At 34.0% G+C, this 19,041-nt stretch overlaps 3 protein-coding genes across 7 annotated transcripts; 1 reads left to right on the plus strand and 2 right to left on the minus strand.

The window, feature by feature from the left end:
• Positions 1-42: 42 nt before the first annotated feature.
• On the minus strand, positions 43-4,716 carry LOC123896704. Of its 2 annotated transcripts, XM_045947070.1 has the most exons (7): positions 4,643-4,716; positions 4,310-4,428; positions 1,563-1,612; positions 1,269-1,358; positions 990-1,158; positions 719-808; positions 43-624 (listed from the first exon to the last, which is right to left on the minus strand). In XM_045947070.1, exons 2-7 carry the CDS (start codon positions 4,425-4,427, stop codon positions 470-472), a joined length of 672 nt encoding a protein of 223 aa, XP_045803026.1. In that variant the 5' UTR covers position 4,428; positions 4,643-4,716; the 3' UTR covers positions 43-469. The 2 variants fall into 2 exon arrangements, with proteins under 2 accessions (XP_045803026.1, XP_045803020.1); XM_045947064.1 differs by having other exon boundaries at positions 4,310-4,673.
• A 621-nt stretch (positions 4,717-5,337) lies between these two features.
• LOC123896694 (pentatricopeptide repeat-containing protein At4g02820, mitochondrial-like) lies at positions 5,338-7,391 on the minus strand. The gene is made up of 2 exons (XM_045947056.1): positions 6,995-7,391; positions 5,338-6,766 (listed from the first exon to the last, which is right to left on the minus strand). The coding sequence occupies exons 1-2, from the start codon at positions 7,259-7,261 to the stop codon at positions 5,495-5,497; spliced, it is 1,539 nt and encodes a 512-aa protein (XP_045803012.1). The 5' UTR covers positions 7,262-7,391; the 3' UTR covers positions 5,338-5,494.
• A 3,903-nt stretch (positions 7,392-11,294) lies between these two features.
• LOC123901822 (mitochondrial Rho GTPase 2-like) lies at positions 11,295-18,037 on the plus strand. 4 transcript variants are annotated; one of them, XM_045951704.1, is made up of 14 exons: positions 11,295-11,549; positions 11,698-11,830; positions 12,057-12,206; positions 12,643-12,819; positions 12,908-13,159; positions 13,386-13,454; positions 13,599-13,654; positions 14,946-15,027; positions 15,376-15,587; positions 15,732-15,801; positions 16,209-16,321; positions 16,789-16,939; positions 17,064-17,244; positions 17,371-18,037. In XM_045951704.1, exons 1-14 carry the CDS (start codon positions 11,359-11,361, stop codon positions 17,439-17,441), a joined length of 1,908 nt encoding a protein of 635 aa, XP_045807660.1. In that variant the 5' UTR covers positions 11,295-11,358; the 3' UTR covers positions 17,442-18,037. The 4 variants fall into 4 exon arrangements, 3 of the variants coding, with proteins under 3 accessions (XP_045807660.1, XP_045807661.1, XP_045807662.1); XM_045951705.1 differs by having other exon boundaries at positions 12,063-12,206; positions 17,371-17,770; XR_006807273.1 differs by lacking the exon at positions 17,371-18,037 and having other exon boundaries at positions 16,794-16,939; positions 17,064-17,204.
• The last annotated feature ends 1,004 nt before the right edge of the window (positions 18,038-19,041 follow it).

Consider the following 19,041-nt stretch of genomic DNA (forward strand, 5'->3'; position numbering starts at 1 on the left):
GAAATAATTTCTAAATAAGTGTATGCTTAGGAGGGTCTTTTGATAAATTCATACATAAAATTATTTATACATATCATTAGATCGTGCTCCTTTGTGGGAGTTGAACTGCTATTATTATAAATATGAAGCATGGCACAGACACGGACATCGGACACTGACACGTTGACACCGATAATAATTTGAAAACATGACATAATTCAATGTAATCATCAGTGTCGATGTCGTGTTTGGTGTTCGACAGCAAGGCATGTCCGGACACCGGGACATGCCTAATCCGAGGAGTGTCTATGCTTCATTTACATGATCAAAGACTCTTTTATGGCACAACAAATCAGCAATTGAATAAAACTATGCATACTATATATGCATCAGAAATGATTGTTTTATTTATTTACATTTAGTTACATAATCTTTTAATTTGTGTCCCTCACAAATTTAATTGCTCTCTTATTTCCAAATGAAGAGATAGCTAGTAAGTCCATTCTTTAGGGAGAAATATCCCTTGAGAAGAACATTGTTTCTGAGATATAAAACTACATTGCTTAGATGCATCTTTCCCATCATTTTTCTTTTCTGTTGAATTATTATTGTACACTTCGCCGCATCTTGGTTTGTATTTTTGAGCTGCAACCAGATGAAAGGCCATGTTGAGGGCATTTGCTACCCACAAAAAAAATGCTAAATTTTATGATTCTAAATTAAAACTCTGCTTTGATACCTTTTGGGGGTGATATCTGCACACCTAATGCATGCACATTAATGTTTAGAGCTTGAACAACTCGAGCGGGAAGTAAGACCGGTGCACAAGCTGCAAAATAATTATAACCATAAATAACGTGCATATATAAATCAAAAATCAGCATATTATATTCGGTATATAACACCAATTGACGAGCTTTTAACAAAGACTTTGACATATATTTGGATAGATTGAGTACTCATAATAGATTGAGTACTCAACACACGTGCACATTGTATATATGACCAACCTGGCTTTTTTCTTGGCTGGAACTTTGTATCTGCTCTTTGAGGTAAGAATACGCCGGTACCACACGATCCATGACTTGGTTCTAAAAAAATAGCTCGCATTCCATTTCCAACGCCACAATTTGCAAGTTTCAGCCTTTGGTGCGACAATCTTGAGGTGGATTTTGAATACTGAAACAGACATTTTGATAAAATATTAACAAGAAGAAAAAACCATAAGGTATATGAAAATAAATTGTAGATAGAAGATAGTGAAATACGTTCATCCAATAAAACAGTACCTGTGACTGTGATTCTCCAAATGATTTGTGATCAACCAATTTTTGTTGGTTTAGGACCTTTTGATTTTGGTCTCGGTTACTCATACATACCTGAAGAAACGAAATTATGTATAGAAATTATTATAAGATAAAATAAAAAGCCGCAAACATTTAATCCAACAGTTCATTCTAGTATAACCCAGGTTCAAATCATGATTGAAAGTCTGAAACAATCTTTGATAAGAGGTTTAAAGACAAAAAAATAAAATAAATTAAGCGATAGATATCATAGAGTAGTAATCTAGAAAAGCTTGCCTCGTCGAGAACATAAGAGGGTAACCAAAGCATTCCTTCTTCAAAACCAACTTCACAATCATCATGAACAGTATTAGTTGTCATGGCTAAAAATAGATAAGACAACAGAACAGCTTAATGTTGTTTTGTTATTGTTTCAGATTTTGAAGACAATTGGTATCTTAATTTGTAACGGTAGAGATTATAGACAAGCTTTTAAAGCTCTAATAAAGTGTAAACTTAGGTACACTATTAGTGTTGTAGTTGTATAATAGAAAATAATACTAAAATAGAAAGTAACTTTGGTGGGTATGGTTGAAGGATATGAAGGAGTATGTGGGTTGGGTAAACCCCTATTTCTCTACTTCTTGGCTTGGCTTGTAATTATATAATAAGAAATTTTTTGAATTTTTAATTTGTTCCTAACCTTGTTATGTGTCTTTTTTGGTCTTACTACCTGTTGACTTTTTTTCTTTCATATATTTGTTTTTTGAAAGTCAACAGCTTGTTAGTTTGGTGATCAGTTTAAAAATATGTAGCTTATCATACTACCAACTTGTCAAAAGGAGAAAAGCAGAAAAGTAATTAATATTTAATGATTTAAGGGGAAAAATAGAAAAGGTGTTTGTTATCTAGGTCTTATGTTATGTACCAATAAGTGGAAGCTCAAAACTAAAATTTTCTAACCCACCACACCAAATCCTCCCATCATCTTTGAAATAATTGCATGAAACAATTATCTTCTAAACTTGAGGATTTAATTTGTTTAAAGGGAATACTAATACATCAATAAATCTACCATTATAATATATTAAATTCAAATTCCCATTCGTAAATTCTACTAAGTCATGCTCTAATTTTCATGAAATCACTTGTCATCATTACTCTACTACAACACATTTAAAATTTTATATCAAGTCAAATAAATATTAATGTCTTCTTACTTATTTATTTAACAATCAAAAATTTTGTTAATCATTCTCATAAATCACCGGTTATCAAACTAAGTGATCGAACTCAAGTGGTTACTTAGTTCCACCAAACAAACGAATTGTTCGAGAAAATTCAAATTTAATTTATGGATGAAATTTCCTTTTTTGAACAAACATTATGTTTGCTGCTATTAAAACCTTTAAATCTTGTTTCTTTTATTTACCAAATTATCCGTCCATTCATTAAACAAGTTACATGCTAATATAAAATACATTAACATATATGAACTGTAATCTGTGAATTTAGGGAATACCTCTAATCTTGGTCACCAACAGAAGACATATTAGAATCTTTCAGAAACATATTCACAAAACATATAAACTATTAGCCCTGTGAATATGTAGTGACCTTACATTTAAATTAAAAAACAATGATGTATTGGTCCAAATTTTTTCGAATTTTAATTCCATGAAATGTATTCAGTTTGTATTAGATTCACTACTTCAAAAAACTATATACTATTGATGACAATTCAAATGAATTGCTTGAAAAGTTCAAACACTGTTATATTTGTCAAAGTTGGCTGCAAGAGACCCAATGAAGAGTTACTTGAACCTGGATATAGGTGATTCAATCAAGTAATTTGAACCTGGATATGCAATGAGGAAGGTGCAAGGCCGGACAGGAATCGTAAACACAATGAATGACTAGGATCTCACTGCAGAAAAAATGTCACTGCAGAGGATCCCAACCCGTGCAAGGCCACATTTGGTTCACAGCAATCTTTTTAGATGTTGACATATATCAAGTTTTCTGTTCTGACTCTTTACTTTGGTGGGTATGAGTTATTGCTCTGTCTAGCTATTGCCTGAAGAAATCTTGCAAAGCTTAGAGTTCTTCATCTGGTGTACCCCTTATGCTCCATTTTATACATTTTATTTGTTGAGCAAAAGGAAGACGTAAATGGAACCAGAGACATATGTCAAGTAAAATAACCTTTGTTCAACAGCACTTGACTTTTCACATTACAATCCATCGAAAATTGATAAACTTGAAAGGATTTCACAAACCATGATCGTAAAAAATTACAGTGTATCATATATTTAACTAAACTAACAAGAAAAAACAAGCATGATAAGAATTAACACGACCCAACAAACAGCCAAGTACCTTCAGGTCTAAATCTATCAAATAAAACACAAAAAAGGTAAGTTTTATCAATTTTACCAATAGAAAACTAGCCTTTTCACTCACATAAACAACAAGTGGGTCACACCACATATCAAAATTATAAATGAGGGGAAAACTTTGATTACACAGATGGATCTTTTCATGTTGAGCAAAGGTATATGTATGTTATCCCACAAAATGCCAGCAGAACTGACTTACAGTCAAATCCTTGTCACAAAATGCAACATCATAACAAACTACTTCATGCACTGGATTTCAAGAACAAAATGAAAATAAATAAAAATGGTTTAACTACACATTTGGTCCCTTACGTTTATTTTAGGTTTCAATTTGGTCCCTTACGTTTAAAAAGTATCAATTTGGTCCCTTACGTTTATTTTAGGTTTCAAGTTAGTCCTTTCCGTCAATTTTGTCACATGTGGCAGTCAATTTGCATATGTGGACTGACACGTGGCACTTGGACACAGTGACACGTGTACTGTTCAAACGTTGAAAGTGACAAAACTAACGGAAAGGACTAACTTGAAACCTAAAATAAACGTAAGGGACCGAATTGATACTTTTTAAACGTAAGGGACCAAATTGAAACCTAAAATAAATGTAAGGGACCAAATATGTAGTTAAGCCAATAAAAATAAACTCACAAGGGTTCACGGTGGCAATGACTGTGAACTTGTATGTTGGGGAAGAACTTGGCGGAGGAAAAGGGTCTTCAAAAGAGTACCAACAATTATGTCCCAAATCGTCATTATCAATCATCATGCTACCAGAACAAATGAGAGAATTATTGTGACTGAAGTGAACAGAACTGCCAATCTAAATGTTTCAATTTTTCTCGGCAATTGTACTTCAACAGGTGAATCCAACCTCACTGATGAAATAATAATAATAATAATAATAATAATAGTAATAATAATAATAATAATGATTCTTCAACAATAATTGAAGAATTTTGTGGCTTTGGCAGAACTGCTTACCACACAGCTAGAAAAACCGATGTGCAACAGATCTTATCATTCTTCAATGTATTTCGTGATGACTAGGGTTCTTGATTGTGAATGTATACCATTCACAATCTGACTTTGATGTTTGAGTGAAATAAACTTCTTTGCAAATCTCTCATCACAAGAATTGGGTAAACTGCTTAGAATGTATAATTTATTATTATTATTATCATCTAATGGCTGTATATCGTAATTCACATGTGAGGGACTTCTATCCACTCTCACCCTAGATAGCACCACACATCCAGACTCGAGATTTACATCAACAGCACTCCCATCTTAGAGGGTTGGTCGGTCATTCCAGTACTTACAACACTACTGGTTCTCTAAACAAAAATCTACAGTTACAAAAGAAAATGAAATGGAAAATCAACGAAAATCGATTGGGAAATGCATTTCCTCCACTGTGTTTGAAAATTAACGAAAACTAGAAAATTAACAAAATTTCCATAAATATCTGAAACTCCCTGATTGATAGCAAGATTAGCAGTAGCTTGTCCGTAAGTAGATCAAACTAGGGCAGTAAAAGTGTGCATTGGTAGACCAATATTGTACTAAGTTGGGAAGAAACAAAATCATAACAAGCCAGCAACATGTCATCATGAATAGATTGAAGTATAAACCCAGAGAGTTCAACTGATTCTGCCTCTAATGTCCAGGTTTGGTACTTGATTTCAAAATTGGTATCATTGCAAATTTGTATTACATTCATAAATACTAACAATCCAATTATTATATTCAGAAATGGGATCGATACTGCAAAACAAGTGCAGCCAAACACATTTGAGCTTTCCTACTTTACCTTAAGACCCCTTCAATGTGTGCTTAGGACAGAATCCCCGAAACATCACTTACACACATTTTACTGGTTAGATCCAAGAGCCTATGTGTCTCTTCATCCAACTGAATGTTGTCCTTTTTCATCCTCTCAGCAACAATGAGAGGCATTTTACCAGCTGCAGCATAAGTTTTCAGAAACATGTTATATATATTTGTATTCACATGTTCAGCATCCCGAAGGATAACTAACAATTGTTCTGCTCCTTCAATATGAGCTTGCTCCTGGATGACTGTGAATGCTTCTTGGACTAACATGGGATCTGGAATCCATTTGTTCACACTAGAAATAGCTTTCATAAAATAATACAGAAATTTTTTTACATCCTTCTTTTTCAAATACCCCCGTGTAAGTAGCTCCCATGTAGGGTACAAAAGACAGACACCCTTTTCCACTAACTGATTAGAAAAACTTTCAGCCATTTCCATCTGGCCTTGGTCAACATATGAAGTAAGAAGTAAATTTGAAATTCTGACATCATTGGTACCAGAAACAGATTCCCACTCTCTATACAGATTCTCAACTCCGGCAAAGTCCCCAAGCTTCAGAAGTGACGATATCATGCAAAAATACTCATTATCACTCATTTTGCGAAAGCAACCCTGCATTTTCTTCCATACCCGATTAACTTCATCCACATTCCCCATGTTTGCATGCAAACTCAAGAGAGAGGAATATGCAACTCGAGTATCCCGTGAGGTTCTGTTCTCCATCTCTTTCAAAGTAGATGCTGCCTTTTCAAGGCAATCATCCTTTACGCTAGCATTGCGTATGTACAAATTGGTCAATGTACTAAACGTTACCCAATCTGGCTCTACTTTTGCCTTCTTTAACTGAAGCAATACTCTTTCTGCAGTTTCAATATCATTTTCCGAGGCACAAGCAGCTAACAATAAATTGAAGGTTGTTACATCCGGAGAAGTGTTCACCTTTAGCTCCTCGAAAATTTTAGGAACCTTATCCAACTTCCCCTTCGAAATGTAAAGAGACATCATCCGATTATAAGGCAGAGGACTTCGCAAAAAACCACATTCTGACATTTTCAACATTAGCGCCTCAGCTTTGTCAGCCAAATTATTTTGGACATAGGCATGAAGAAGGGCGGTGCACGTTGGTTGGCCTCTCATGTTATCAGGTAGATCCTCGAAGAATTTTTCCGCACTATTTAAACCGCGAACTTTGGTTATCAAATCCAACTGAACAGCATAGTCTCCTTCCACTAGCTTGATATCATTTTGTAATTTCATCCATTCGCAAACCTACATTTGCAATAACAAAATAATATATAAAAATTTATAATTCTCCCAGCAGCAACATTGTTTTCACAAAATATACCAAAATCTGAACCTTTTATAAAATGTTAAATTCAAATTAACAGATATAAGGAATAAAATTCAAATTAATCGATACTGCAAATTTGAATGAATAATCAAGACCTAATTTTATGCATAGATGAAGATGAGAAAACGCGCGTACACAGAACGAACCTCGAGCGCGTGTTTGTAACGTTTGTTCTTGCGGAGCTCGCGAATCATGCGATTGAGCTGGTACTTGCGAGGGAGAGTGTGACCCTCTTCCTTCCATTTGTTGATAGCAATGACGGCGCTGCGTTTTGGATACACAAGGCTCAGAAGCCTACGCCCTAGCGTGTCTCCGCCGCCGACGGAATTAGTGGCGGCGGTGCCTCTTCGTGCTGCTTCTGTAGAGAAGAGGCGAGCGACGGTGAGATGTTTTCCGACGGAACGAAGCAACATTTAGCTTTTAGTAAAGTGTCAAGTTAACTCTAGCAAAAAAAAAGTGTCAAGTAAACTGCGTGATAATCATTGGTGCGCCCTTTACATTTTGGGTTGAGTTCTTAAAACCCCATGTAAATAGGAAATGAGATGAAATGCCCCTAAACCCTAATTATTTTCATATCTGTGACAGTTTTTTTTTTTTTTTCCTAATGCTAAGTTTCGAACTAAATATCTCTAAGTTGTAAAGTGACTCCTCAACTAAGGAACTACTTGAAAAACAGACTCATATTAGTTTAGGGACTAAATTGAAGGATGTGAATATAGTTTAGGGACCTTTTAGTTGGTTTTAATAGTTTAGGGATTAAGTTGGTAAGAGAGTGATAATTTATGGACTAACTTGACTAATTACTCTTTTTTTTCCTAATGTCAAGTTTCGAACTAAATATCTCTAAGTTGTAAAGTGACTCCTCAACTAAGGGACTACTTGAAAAACAGACTCATATTAGTGACGGTGATTGTGTATGAGTATATGACAATGGGGCAGATGAGTAAACATCATTTCTAGTTTTTCTATTATTATCAAAGATTTTTAATATTTTGAAGGGCATAAAATAGATTTTAACTCATTTAATATCACATTTTTTCATTTATATTTTTAAAACTATATAATAATAGGAAAAAATGACATTTTATTAAGTTTTTACCGACAAATTTTCAATGGACTGATGATTTTTCTTTTTCTTTTTTATGAAAACTAAAATCAATGCATTTTATTTATCGAAATAGTAACAATATATGTAGAAATCAAAGAGGATGAACTTTGTAAAACTAAATTAAAGTGGTTTAGAGTAAGAGATACATGAACATCCAAATAAAGTCTTTTTGATTAAGTGGTGCTCGGGGCTTATTCAATGTGACATATCTTTACCAAAGGCACCTATCTAGGGAAGAATTTTAATCCAAAGTGTTTGAGAAAGATCGCAACTCACGAACAAGTGATTGGAAGTTTTAGCAACTCCACAACCACTTGTTCTGTGCACACTAATTGATCTAATAATAACAATTCATACTGAGCCAAATTCTCTTTTAATGGTAACTTATTATTTAGTAATCTCCAAACAGAAAGATAAACCTTCAGAGGGGCAATCTTGTTCCAAATAATCTCTACAGAGTTGTCATCACGTTTGGAACAACTTGAGAAAACATTTGATAAGCTCCTTTCATTGAATACTCAGAATCTAAATCATGTTGTCACGTCCATTTGTGTGACTTATTTATTTGTAATAAAAAGTTATCCATAGCAGCACAACATTCTCTCAACAATTCCTCCTCCAAGCTAAAAAATTTCTTCGCCACCTCCACCCATCCTCTCCAACACCCCACCCTCTCATATGCATATCAGTCACCGATATATATATATATATATATATATATATATATATATATATATATATATATATATATCAAATAACCTACTGATGTCAGTTTTATTTTATAGGCAAAATTACACAAGAGGTCCTTTATCTTATTTATTTGTAACACTTTAATATCACTATTTTTTTATTAATTTTCTTTACATAAACATTTTATATAAAAATTTAATTATTAAAAATAAAAAAAATAAAAACCTAAGAATGTTCATCTTCTATCTTGTTCATCTTCATTTTCAACAACCAGAAAAACTCACATCCACAACCCAAAAACCAAAAAAATTAAAAAACAGATCTGAGAAATCAAACAAAAATTAAACAATATGAAATTGACGTTGCCCTTGCCCTGTGTGAATTGCATTCTTTCCCCAAACAAATTTGTTTTCCATGATGAGTCTAGAAGTAACTTCTGAGCCTTACATTGGAATTGTTGTTTGGTGGTGTGTTGAACAACAAACCTTCAAACATGCCTCGTTCCCAATCCAATTTTGGATCTGCCAATCTCAATTGCCTTACCCAAAATCAGGACAAGTTTTGCAACTAGACTTGAACGATTTCTTCCTCGCTGTTAATTTCTCGGTGGTGGTGATACCAACTGCGTGTTAATTTCTGAAACTAGATTTCTCGGTGGTGTAGGTTTGGGGTTTTAATTTTTTTAGTTTAGATGGAGATTAAGGAGAACATAACATTGAGATTGATACTATTTGTATGTGTATTTTAGTAAAAATTAATTTTGGGTTAAGGATGAAGATGATGATGAATGTATGAAGATCATGATGAACACATCAATTTTTTGGGTTTTTTTTATAATTTTTATAAAAGAAAAATATTTTAAAATAAATATAATCCCATTTTAAAAATAAATTATTATTTAAAATCCTACATGGCCATGCCATCTCAGCATTTTAAATAAAATATGAAAATAAGGACATGATTGTGCATATTTTAAAAGATAAAGGACCTATATGTTACAAATAAAAGATAAAGGACTAAAGTGTTACAAATAAATAAGATAAAGAACCACCTATGTAATTTTGCCTATTTTATAATTTCATCTATAATCAAAATAAGTTAGTTTTTTCTTTTTATTTTTGTGAATAAAATTTTACTTTTAAAGTAAATAAGTGAAATGTTCGGAGTTTGAGCTCACAACTCTACATATATAATAATAATAGATGTTTCTGTCAACTAAGTTATATTTCCTCCCTCCGTGATACTTTATATAATATAGACCATATACATGAAATATAAAATGAACCTAAAAAATATAATTTTGATTATATAAAGTGCACTCGGTAGTAATTTTTTATTTTTTGACGGATAGAATAATGTTAGCTTACTTGTCTATGTTTCTAGAAAATAATAAAATCCACTGATTTTTGGTTGGTTCAGTGGTGATTGACGCTGAACTTTATATGGAGGACCACAATTCGATTCCCACAGCTATGATTGGACAAGAAGGTTGAAACCATTGAACTGATCCTTGAATGAGATTAAACAGATGATCAAAAAAATAATACTCCCTTCGGTCCTTTTTATAAGGAACACTTTGAAAAAATCACACAGGCCAATGAAGCACATTTAACATAGTTATTTTCATTTAATACTCTTATAAATTTAAATTTATTCCATGTATACCCTTATTTAATTACTCTTTATTCAACCAACTTACTTATTTTTAAATTCTCTATCATAATAAATAAGGCATAAGTGAAATTGAACATTTAAAACATTTGAAAATTGGTCAAAGTTTCTTATAAAAAGAACCAAATTGGCTTAAGTGTTCTTTATAAAAAGGATCGGAAGGAGTAATAATAAAATCTACACAAAATCCATGTCCCACAGGCATGTCCATTTTCTAGATACATATGAAACAACTTCGGTTCTGTTTGGTAACACAAATAAGCTAGCTTATAGCTTATTATATGAGCTTATAAGCTTGTTTCAAAAAATTAGAGGTGTTTGGTAACAAGCTTTTTGTACTAGCTTATAGCTTTTTTTCAGATGCTATTTCAAGTAGCATTTGAGCTTATAGCTTATAGCTTTTTACACTTTATTCCATTTTTACCCTTTAATTTAATAACTACCCACTCTAAAAAATAAACTACTCACTATCAATTATGTAATTTTATATTTAATAACCACTTTAAAAGCTAATTTTACCAAACACTTTAATTTCAATAAGCTAGTTTTTCAGCTATCAGCTATAAGCTAGCTTTTCAGCTATCAGCTAGCTTATCAGCTATCAGCTAGCTTAGAGCATCCACAATGGAGCTCCCCATTTTTTGGTACTTAATCGGGCCCCACGTGCACACATCACTCTTTTATAATTTTTTAATAATAGTACCTAATAAGTACTTAATCCCTCCGACCCAACAATTCTTAAAAAGTTTTAAATAGGTCCCACCAATAACACATTTAACCAATAACTCTACATCATTATAAATGGGTCCCACAAAAAATGATATAGGTACCAAGTCTTATTTTAGAACTAGTACCTATTAGGTACTATTTTGATTTTGCTCCAATGGGAGTACCTATTAGGTACTAGTACTTAAAAAAAATAAGAACCACCATTGGAGATGATCTTATAGCTTATTTTTACCGTACAGACCCTTCATCGAAATAAAACACAAAACCCCTTCTTCCCTCCGTTACCCTTTGTTCCTTCGTTGCAACATTTCAATGGCGTATTTTCCCAAGGTAGTTAGAATCGTCGTCGTTGGCGACAAATCCACCGGAAAATCCACTCTCATTTCTGCCATGGCTTCCGATTCATTCCCCGCCACTGTTCCTCCATTACTTCCACCCACTCGTTTGCCTAGTAATTCCTTCAATGATTCTGTTCCTCTCCTCCTCATTGACACACCTTCAAGGTCCTCATTTTCTTCCCTCTACTCTACCATCATCATTACTAGTTAAAAATCAAATTAAATTAAAAAAATGTTGATTATTGATTATTTATTGATTAATTATAGTGTGTTTATATGATATGGATTGTTTTTTTTTTTTTTTTAATTATAGTGTGGGACAACAAGGTAAAGTTATTGAAGAATTGAAGCGTGCTGATTCAGTTGTTGTAACCTATGCTTGTGATGATAGTCTGAGTTTTGAGCGTGTGAGTACTCATTGGTTGCCTCAACTGCAGAAGTTTGAGGTTGGTGATTGGTTCATTGATTTGGATTCTTTTGCTTTTATTTTCAATATGGAAAATTATTTGAGAAAATGAAAGGCGGTGGTTGGGTAGTAATTGTATTTGTATTTTTATGATTAAGAGTCCACATTGGTTGAGAGATGACCTGAAAATATGTTTATAAGCGGTTTTGTAGGGTTGAGTTAGTCCCAACTCAAAATTCTAAGATTGTCTGACAGTATGTTTATAGGTGAAGGTACCGGTGCTTGTGGTTGGTTGTAAGTTTGATCTTCGCGATGAAAGTAGGCAAGTTAGCTTAGAGAGTCTGACAACAAGTATCATGAACCAATTCAAAGAAGTTGTTACATGTATTGAATGCTCTGCAGCTACACTTTATCAGGTATGTTTTTTAGTTTCATTTTTGTGTTAATTGGTCATGCTAATCTATCATTTAACCTTCAAGTTTAAATTTTTATTGTTAGTTTAGTGTGTAATTAGAAAACAACATCAAGATTTAAGAGTGGTTTGTGTATGGTGCCATTTGTTGCAGTGGTGTAGTTGATTTGTTTTAGTCTTTTAGGTATATGAGGAGGTTTTGAGTTGCTGTTTTTGTTGCATCGAGACTCAAGAGTCAAGACCTTGATGCTGTGTAAAATTCCATTCAAATTAGGCTGCAATTGCCATTGTGATGCGGTAGCGGAGACATTAAAACCTTTGACTGTTTTTTAAAACCTTGATAAAGATATCTTCTTGATGATATTAGAGTTAATATTTGTTTCCTTAGTTTGTAAATCTCAACTGTAGTATATGGAATCACTAATTTTGGTTATTTATAGGTCCCTGAAGTTTTTTATTTTGCACAAAAAGCAGTACTTCATCCGGTGGATCCTTTGTTTGATTATGATACAAACTCTTTAACAGATCGGTGTGTAAGGGCATTAAGAAGAATTTTTAATCTTTTTGATTACAACATGGATGGCACCCTCACTGATCAAGAAGTAAACGAGTTTCAGGTATTCGGTAGATTTGGTTCACTCCCCCTCTCCTTTTGAATTTCATATGATTTACCCCCTTTATTTATGAAAATTTGTATATCAACAGATTAGCAGCTTCGGTGCATCATTGCAGCGGTCTGACGTAACTCAAATAAAAACATTGGTAGAGCAGAATGTTCCTGAAGGAGTCAATTCTCTTGGTATTACTTTTCCTGGCTTCATTGGAATCCATAATATGTTTCTAAAGAAAGGGCGAACGGAGACATTCTGGGCAGTTCTAAGAAAGTTTGGATATGGTGACGATTTAAAACTGCGCGATGATTTTCTTCCAGTTCCATCTAAGCAGGCTTCTGATCAGGTCATACTTAGGCTATTATGAAGCTCCATTTTTGTCTTCCTGTTTGGTTTATTTGGAATAGTTTAGAGTATTGGCTCAGTTATTTAATTATTGTAAATTTAATTACTTATGAACCATTGGAACACTTTTTTTTCCACGGCCGAACTAGGAAAACTTAAATGTTAAATATGGGCTGTACTAGCAATATTGACAATTAGATATTAAATATGTTTTCTCAACTTTTCAGAGTGTGGAGCTGAGTGGTGCAACCATAGAGTTTTTGAAGGGTGTCTTTAGATTGTTAGATACGGATAAGGTATGTAATAATCTTTTTTTTTTTTTTTTTTTGTATTATCTTGAACACTGCTATGCTCTTTGAACACCTTACCTTAGGTGGCTTTCCATTTGAAATATTGATATACTTTCTGACTTTCTCTCTGGAAACATGATGCCTTTCTAGGATCAATTACTACGACCTGCAGAAGTTGATAAGCTATTTGATGCTGCTCCAGAAAGGTGAACTTTCTCTTTAATGGCCACGTTAAAAAAGTTTTCACTTTCCTGCTAGCGTTATATATCTAATCCATATCGTTAGCTTACCCTTTCTTAACATTGATGATTTAGTCTCAGACTTGTTAATTGCCTCCAACAGCTTGAGCTATTACTTAAGTAGCAAAAGGAATGCTTTTAGACAATTCCCAGGTTCAAAACTCAATAACACATTGAGAGGACCTAAGAGGATCAGACTTAGTAAGGCAGGAGAATGAGTCTGAGTGTCTGACCCTTCCCTGGAGTCTTCAATAACTTATCAGTACTAAGTTGTCCTGTTAGTGAGGAAGGAGAATAAAAGTACGTGACTAAGAGTAGTTATCGAATAGGTTAGGAATTGATAGGAATTAACTTAAGTTACTTAACTATAGTGGAGGAAATGGAAGGGGGCAAATATCTTAATCTCTTGAAGTGGTTTTTTAGGATAGTGGCAATTCATGTTATGTCTAAGTAGTAGTGATACAATTGAGCTCTTAAATAACTGTTGGACTGTTGCTGTTCATGACATCTTCATAATGCTCATATAATTGTGATGAGAGCTTATTAGGTTTGGTAAGTACCTTTAATTAGTCCATCAACTTCATTTATGAAGGCTTATTTCGTAATTTAATCCGGTCCTGTGGGCTTGTAAAATGTAAATGTTTTTTTCACTGATTGTGGGTACTTTGTAGCAGTTCGTAGCAATATTATTATAACTGCCTAACATTTCTCTTATTTTGGGGGAATGAATCATTTCAGTTCTATGAGAAATCTAAACCTTCAAAAATGTGATGTGCTGATTACTCGTTTTGGTTGTGACTCCTTGTAACCAATATGTGAGCCTGTGACTATGTGCAAGTGTTTGTGTGTTTTTTGTTTCTTGGCATGTACCATTGCCCTTGATAATTACACATGTAACAGAAGGGATGTTGCACTCTACTTTTTTTAGTAGATATATAACCTGACCACAATCAACATTTACTACTTGTACCTCTAAATATGCTACATTTCTTTCCAATAAATTTTTCATCGCTTTCTTTTTATGAAATTGAGGGAGTCGATTGTTTTCTTTTAGGGTATAGTGCTCACCAAACTATTTCACACTACAAGAGTTTGCTTGTTTCAGTCATTATGTACAATTTTGACCCCTCAAGTTTTTCTGGGAGCCAATTGATTTCCTCTATTAATTGGATGCTGCTTAATAATTCTGTAGCAGTCTTAGTTTCACTTTCTCCACCTGTAGTTGTACCTCTCAGATTTTCTATGTTTTTCATTTTAGTCCGTGGAAGGATGCTCCATATAAGGATGCAGCTGAGACAACTGACATGGGTTATATATCTCTAAATGGATTTCTTTCTCAGGTGATTATTTATTACTTTTTGTTTTATTCTTAAACCTGTCTTTGTTGGATAATTTTCCGAAAAGGTTTTTTATTTCCTGATTATATGTATTATTATTGTTTATATTGTTTACAATGGCTAATCTCATGCCATCTTTTCCCATGAAGAAATTATTGTTTTGTGGTTTGGTTGCGGGAGTACCTCCCTCCCTTTCATTGAATGAGACGGGTTACTACTATTTACTCTAGCAGCATAACTCTGCTTCATTTGTTTTTAGTATTGTAGATAGATTGAAAATAATGTTGTTTTCTTACCATCTCCACATTTAGTTGGTAATTGAGTTTATTATTGATGTCTTTTATGGTGCAGTGGGCCCTTATGACATCACTGGATCCAAGATATAGTTTGGCCAATTTAATTTACATCGGTTATAGAGCTAAGCCTTCTGCAGCACTCCGTGTCACTTGTAGAAGATCAGAAGATCGCAAAAAGCAAAAAACAGAAAGAAATGTGTTCCAATGCTACATTTTTGGCTCTAAAAATGCTGGGAAATCTGCTTTGTTGTATTCATTATTGGGAAGGTGTGCTTGTGAACCAATCGCCATAATCCATGTGCCCGAGCTTGTCTCGTTATCTTTTAGTCTATCAGCATGTGAAGTCTAATACGTTCATACTGTTTATTTCAGTTTCCTTCAAAGCAATAGTTAACCCTGTCAATTTCGTAGGTCTTTCTCAAATAACTATACTCCAACAACTGTTGAGCGGTATGCAGCAAACATCATTGAATTAATAGAGGTATTTATTTATTTATTTTTAAAAAAAAATTGGGGAAGGGGAAATTTTATTAGTTCAAGTGGCACTAATGACCATTTTACAACTGTCCCTAGCGGGGATTTGAACTCGGCGCCTTGAGGTAACAAGGCTAAGCTCTTACCACTGAGCTAGCACCTCAAGTGATTTGAATTAACAGAGGTAAGGATGGGTTTTATGATGAGAAAATTTTATTACCATTTAAATGATTCTAAAAAATGATTTTGTCTTCCTCCCTTGTTTTCCCTCAATCTAATACACCCTATTGCTGATAACTAGTAATTAAAGTTGCTCAAGTATTGTACCAAAAAAAAAGTTGCACAAGTATAGTGGATATTAAATTCGTACAAGTTGCATTCTAAATACTGACAATCTTGATGTTTACCATATAGGGAACTAAGAAAACTCTCATATTGCGTGAGATTCCGGAGGATGAAGTATCGGCTTTTTTGTCAAATAAGGATTTTCTGGCTGCATGTGATATAGCTGCTTTTGTACATGACAGGTGTGGTGCAAAATGACTTTAGGCGGTAATGCTTTGCTAAATTTTAGCTATAGAAAAGTGGTATGACATTATTGTTTCATTTTAATCACCATTATTATCAGTGGTTTGGAAACACCAAAATAAGATCTTCTGGATCTGTTTATGATTTTTTTTATTGGTTGGGTGGAAACATAACTGAAATATCTTCTAGAATCGTTTATGATCCTTTAAAATGCCTACCTTACATGTCGAGTTTCCCTATGAGCTGGTTAATTATTTAGTATGATGAAATTTGCTGAATTGGAAGCTAATACTAAAGTTTTAAATGTAACAAATCAATTTAAAATCTAATTTTGCTTGCATTTTTATGGCTCCTGCCTTTCTTGAAGAGTATGATGCAATAAAATTTCATCCCATACAGTACTTTATACTGAAAATTGAGAAGGGTGCAGGATTTATGCCTTAGAACTTCGTTTCTTATTTTCCAGTTCAGATGGATATTCATGGAAAAAATCCATAGATTTGCTTGAGAAGGTTGTTAACCAAGGAGAGCTAACTGGTCACAAATTTCCTTGCCTCCTCATTGCTGCTAAGGATGATTTAACTCCATTCCCAAGGGCAGTACTAGATTCAGTTAAGGTAATGCATTTTCAGCTTATGATTACCATATCATTTCATACATGATGGTAATCTAAAATATCATAGGCTCATAGTTATACTTCCGAGTTCAGCATTTCATTTTCTATTTTCCGTTATAATGTAGGTTGCTCAGGAATTGAAAATTGATGCTCCTATTCGCGTGAGTATGAAATCAGGTGATTCAAACGTGTATGTTAAGATTATCAATGCTGCAGAACACCCTCATTTGAGTATTCCAGAAACTGAGTTTATGAGGAAAAGAAAGCAACACCAGCAGCTTCTTCACACATTTATCTTTGCCCTAGGTGAGTTTATTTTTTCTACCTCTCACCAGAATTTGGCAACTTAACATGCACGAAACAAATCCTCATAATACTAGTACCATTTCTCTGTGTTCGAGTTTTAAATATTTTTCTTTCTCGAATTCACAGCTGGGGCTGCTATGGCACTTGTGGGTTTGACGGCCCGTCGTGCACGTGCGAATAAGAATTCTTCTTCTTAGCCACATATCAAGCAACACTTAGTGTACTTAATGTCCAATATTTTGCATTGGAAATTTGCTAATAGGGTTGGATCGGTTTTGAAATGAGACAATTTAATCCAATCCTAATGGTTTTTATTCTTATCCAATTGTAATAGTTTTAGACTTAAGTTTGATTTGATTCAATTCAATCTTAAGTGCTTGAGTTGGATCAGTTTTGCTATTTATGAAACATTTAGTAAAAAAGAAATACAAAGTAAATTGTCTATAGAATTACCATCCGGATCTAGCACAAAAGGTTAGCGCACAACATGTGTTGTAAACTTTGTAGGTATGACAGTGTGATGTAGGAGGATTTCTTCTGTATATTATTATTTTAGTTAGATTTAGTTTTATTATATTTTAGGTTGATTTCTTATTTTTATATTTCACCTAGGTTAGTTATTTTTTTATATTTAGGTAGATTTGTAATTTTTATTTAGCTAGGTTTGTTGTTTTTATTTTTACAATCTTTTAGGAGATTTGTTATTTTTATTTTTCACTACTATTTAAGCTAAATTATTGTAGCCTTGAAGGCAACCTTTTGATTCAATAAAAATTCAGAGATTTTTCTCAAATTTGGTGGATTCCAAATTACTCTTTCGGTGGACTCCGAAACCCTATTTTGACAAGTTTGTGTTTGCGGCTTGTCTTTATCCATTAGGTTTAGCGTTTTGCTAACCTAGCGCTTCCGTACTGCGTCAGTTGGTATCAGAGCAGGTTTCTCCTGTTCTTTTCCTAACGTGATCAGATGGGAGATCAACCGGTGACGAAAGCAGAGTTTTATGGTGCCATGACGGCTTTAACCGCGGCCATCACCGCTCTGACAACACAGGTGACAACGTTATCTAACAACAACCGAAACTACAATAACAATAGAAACAATAACAACAACAGAAACGGCGACAACAACCGCAACAACCCATCTACTAATGACTCGAGTTCTGAGGATGAGGAAGTTGTGTCCGAAAAGGAAGGTGAAGAGAATCCAACTAGGATAAAAAAAATTGTCTTGTGCAAGTCTGGCGATCCACAACTTGATGTCGACCTACCTGTGGCGGCTCCATTTAAGCCAGATGTATTTGTGCGAAATCCGGCAACAACCTCACCGCCACTAGAACCTCCGGACACTAGGATGCAGGCGACGACTTCCATCTCAGCAAAACCGCCGCATCACAGCCGTCACATTGAACTCAAAGGTTTGCTTGTAGATCGGGTTCAATTCGGGTTTTACCTTAAATCTTATGGTTTAGGCACTAGCTCAAGCATGTTAACTGAGTTGAGTCAAATACCCTTTTGTGATAAATTTCCAATTCGGTGTGCCATCTTTGAGCAATGGAACCCCGGTGGTCATTTGGATGTGTTGACACGAGACAGGTCCTCTCACTTCATTCAATGGGATCCAGGAGGGTGGTCTCTTGTTCATTGGAGGAGTCAACCTGCAAAGGAAGCTCTTTATCAAAACGAGAACTCGGGGTCGAGTTCTTTTGAGGTAGAGGAGACTGATGTAGGAGGATTTCTTCTGTATATTATTATTTTAGTTAGATTTAGTTTTATTATATTTTAGGTTGATTTCTTATTT

This window comes from Trifolium pratense, linkage group LG1, assembly GCF_020283565.1.
Source record: "Trifolium pratense cultivar HEN17-A07 linkage group LG1, ARS_RC_1.1, whole genome shotgun sequence".
Lineage (NCBI taxonomy): Eukaryota > Viridiplantae > Streptophyta > Magnoliopsida > Fabales > Fabaceae > Trifolium > Trifolium pratense.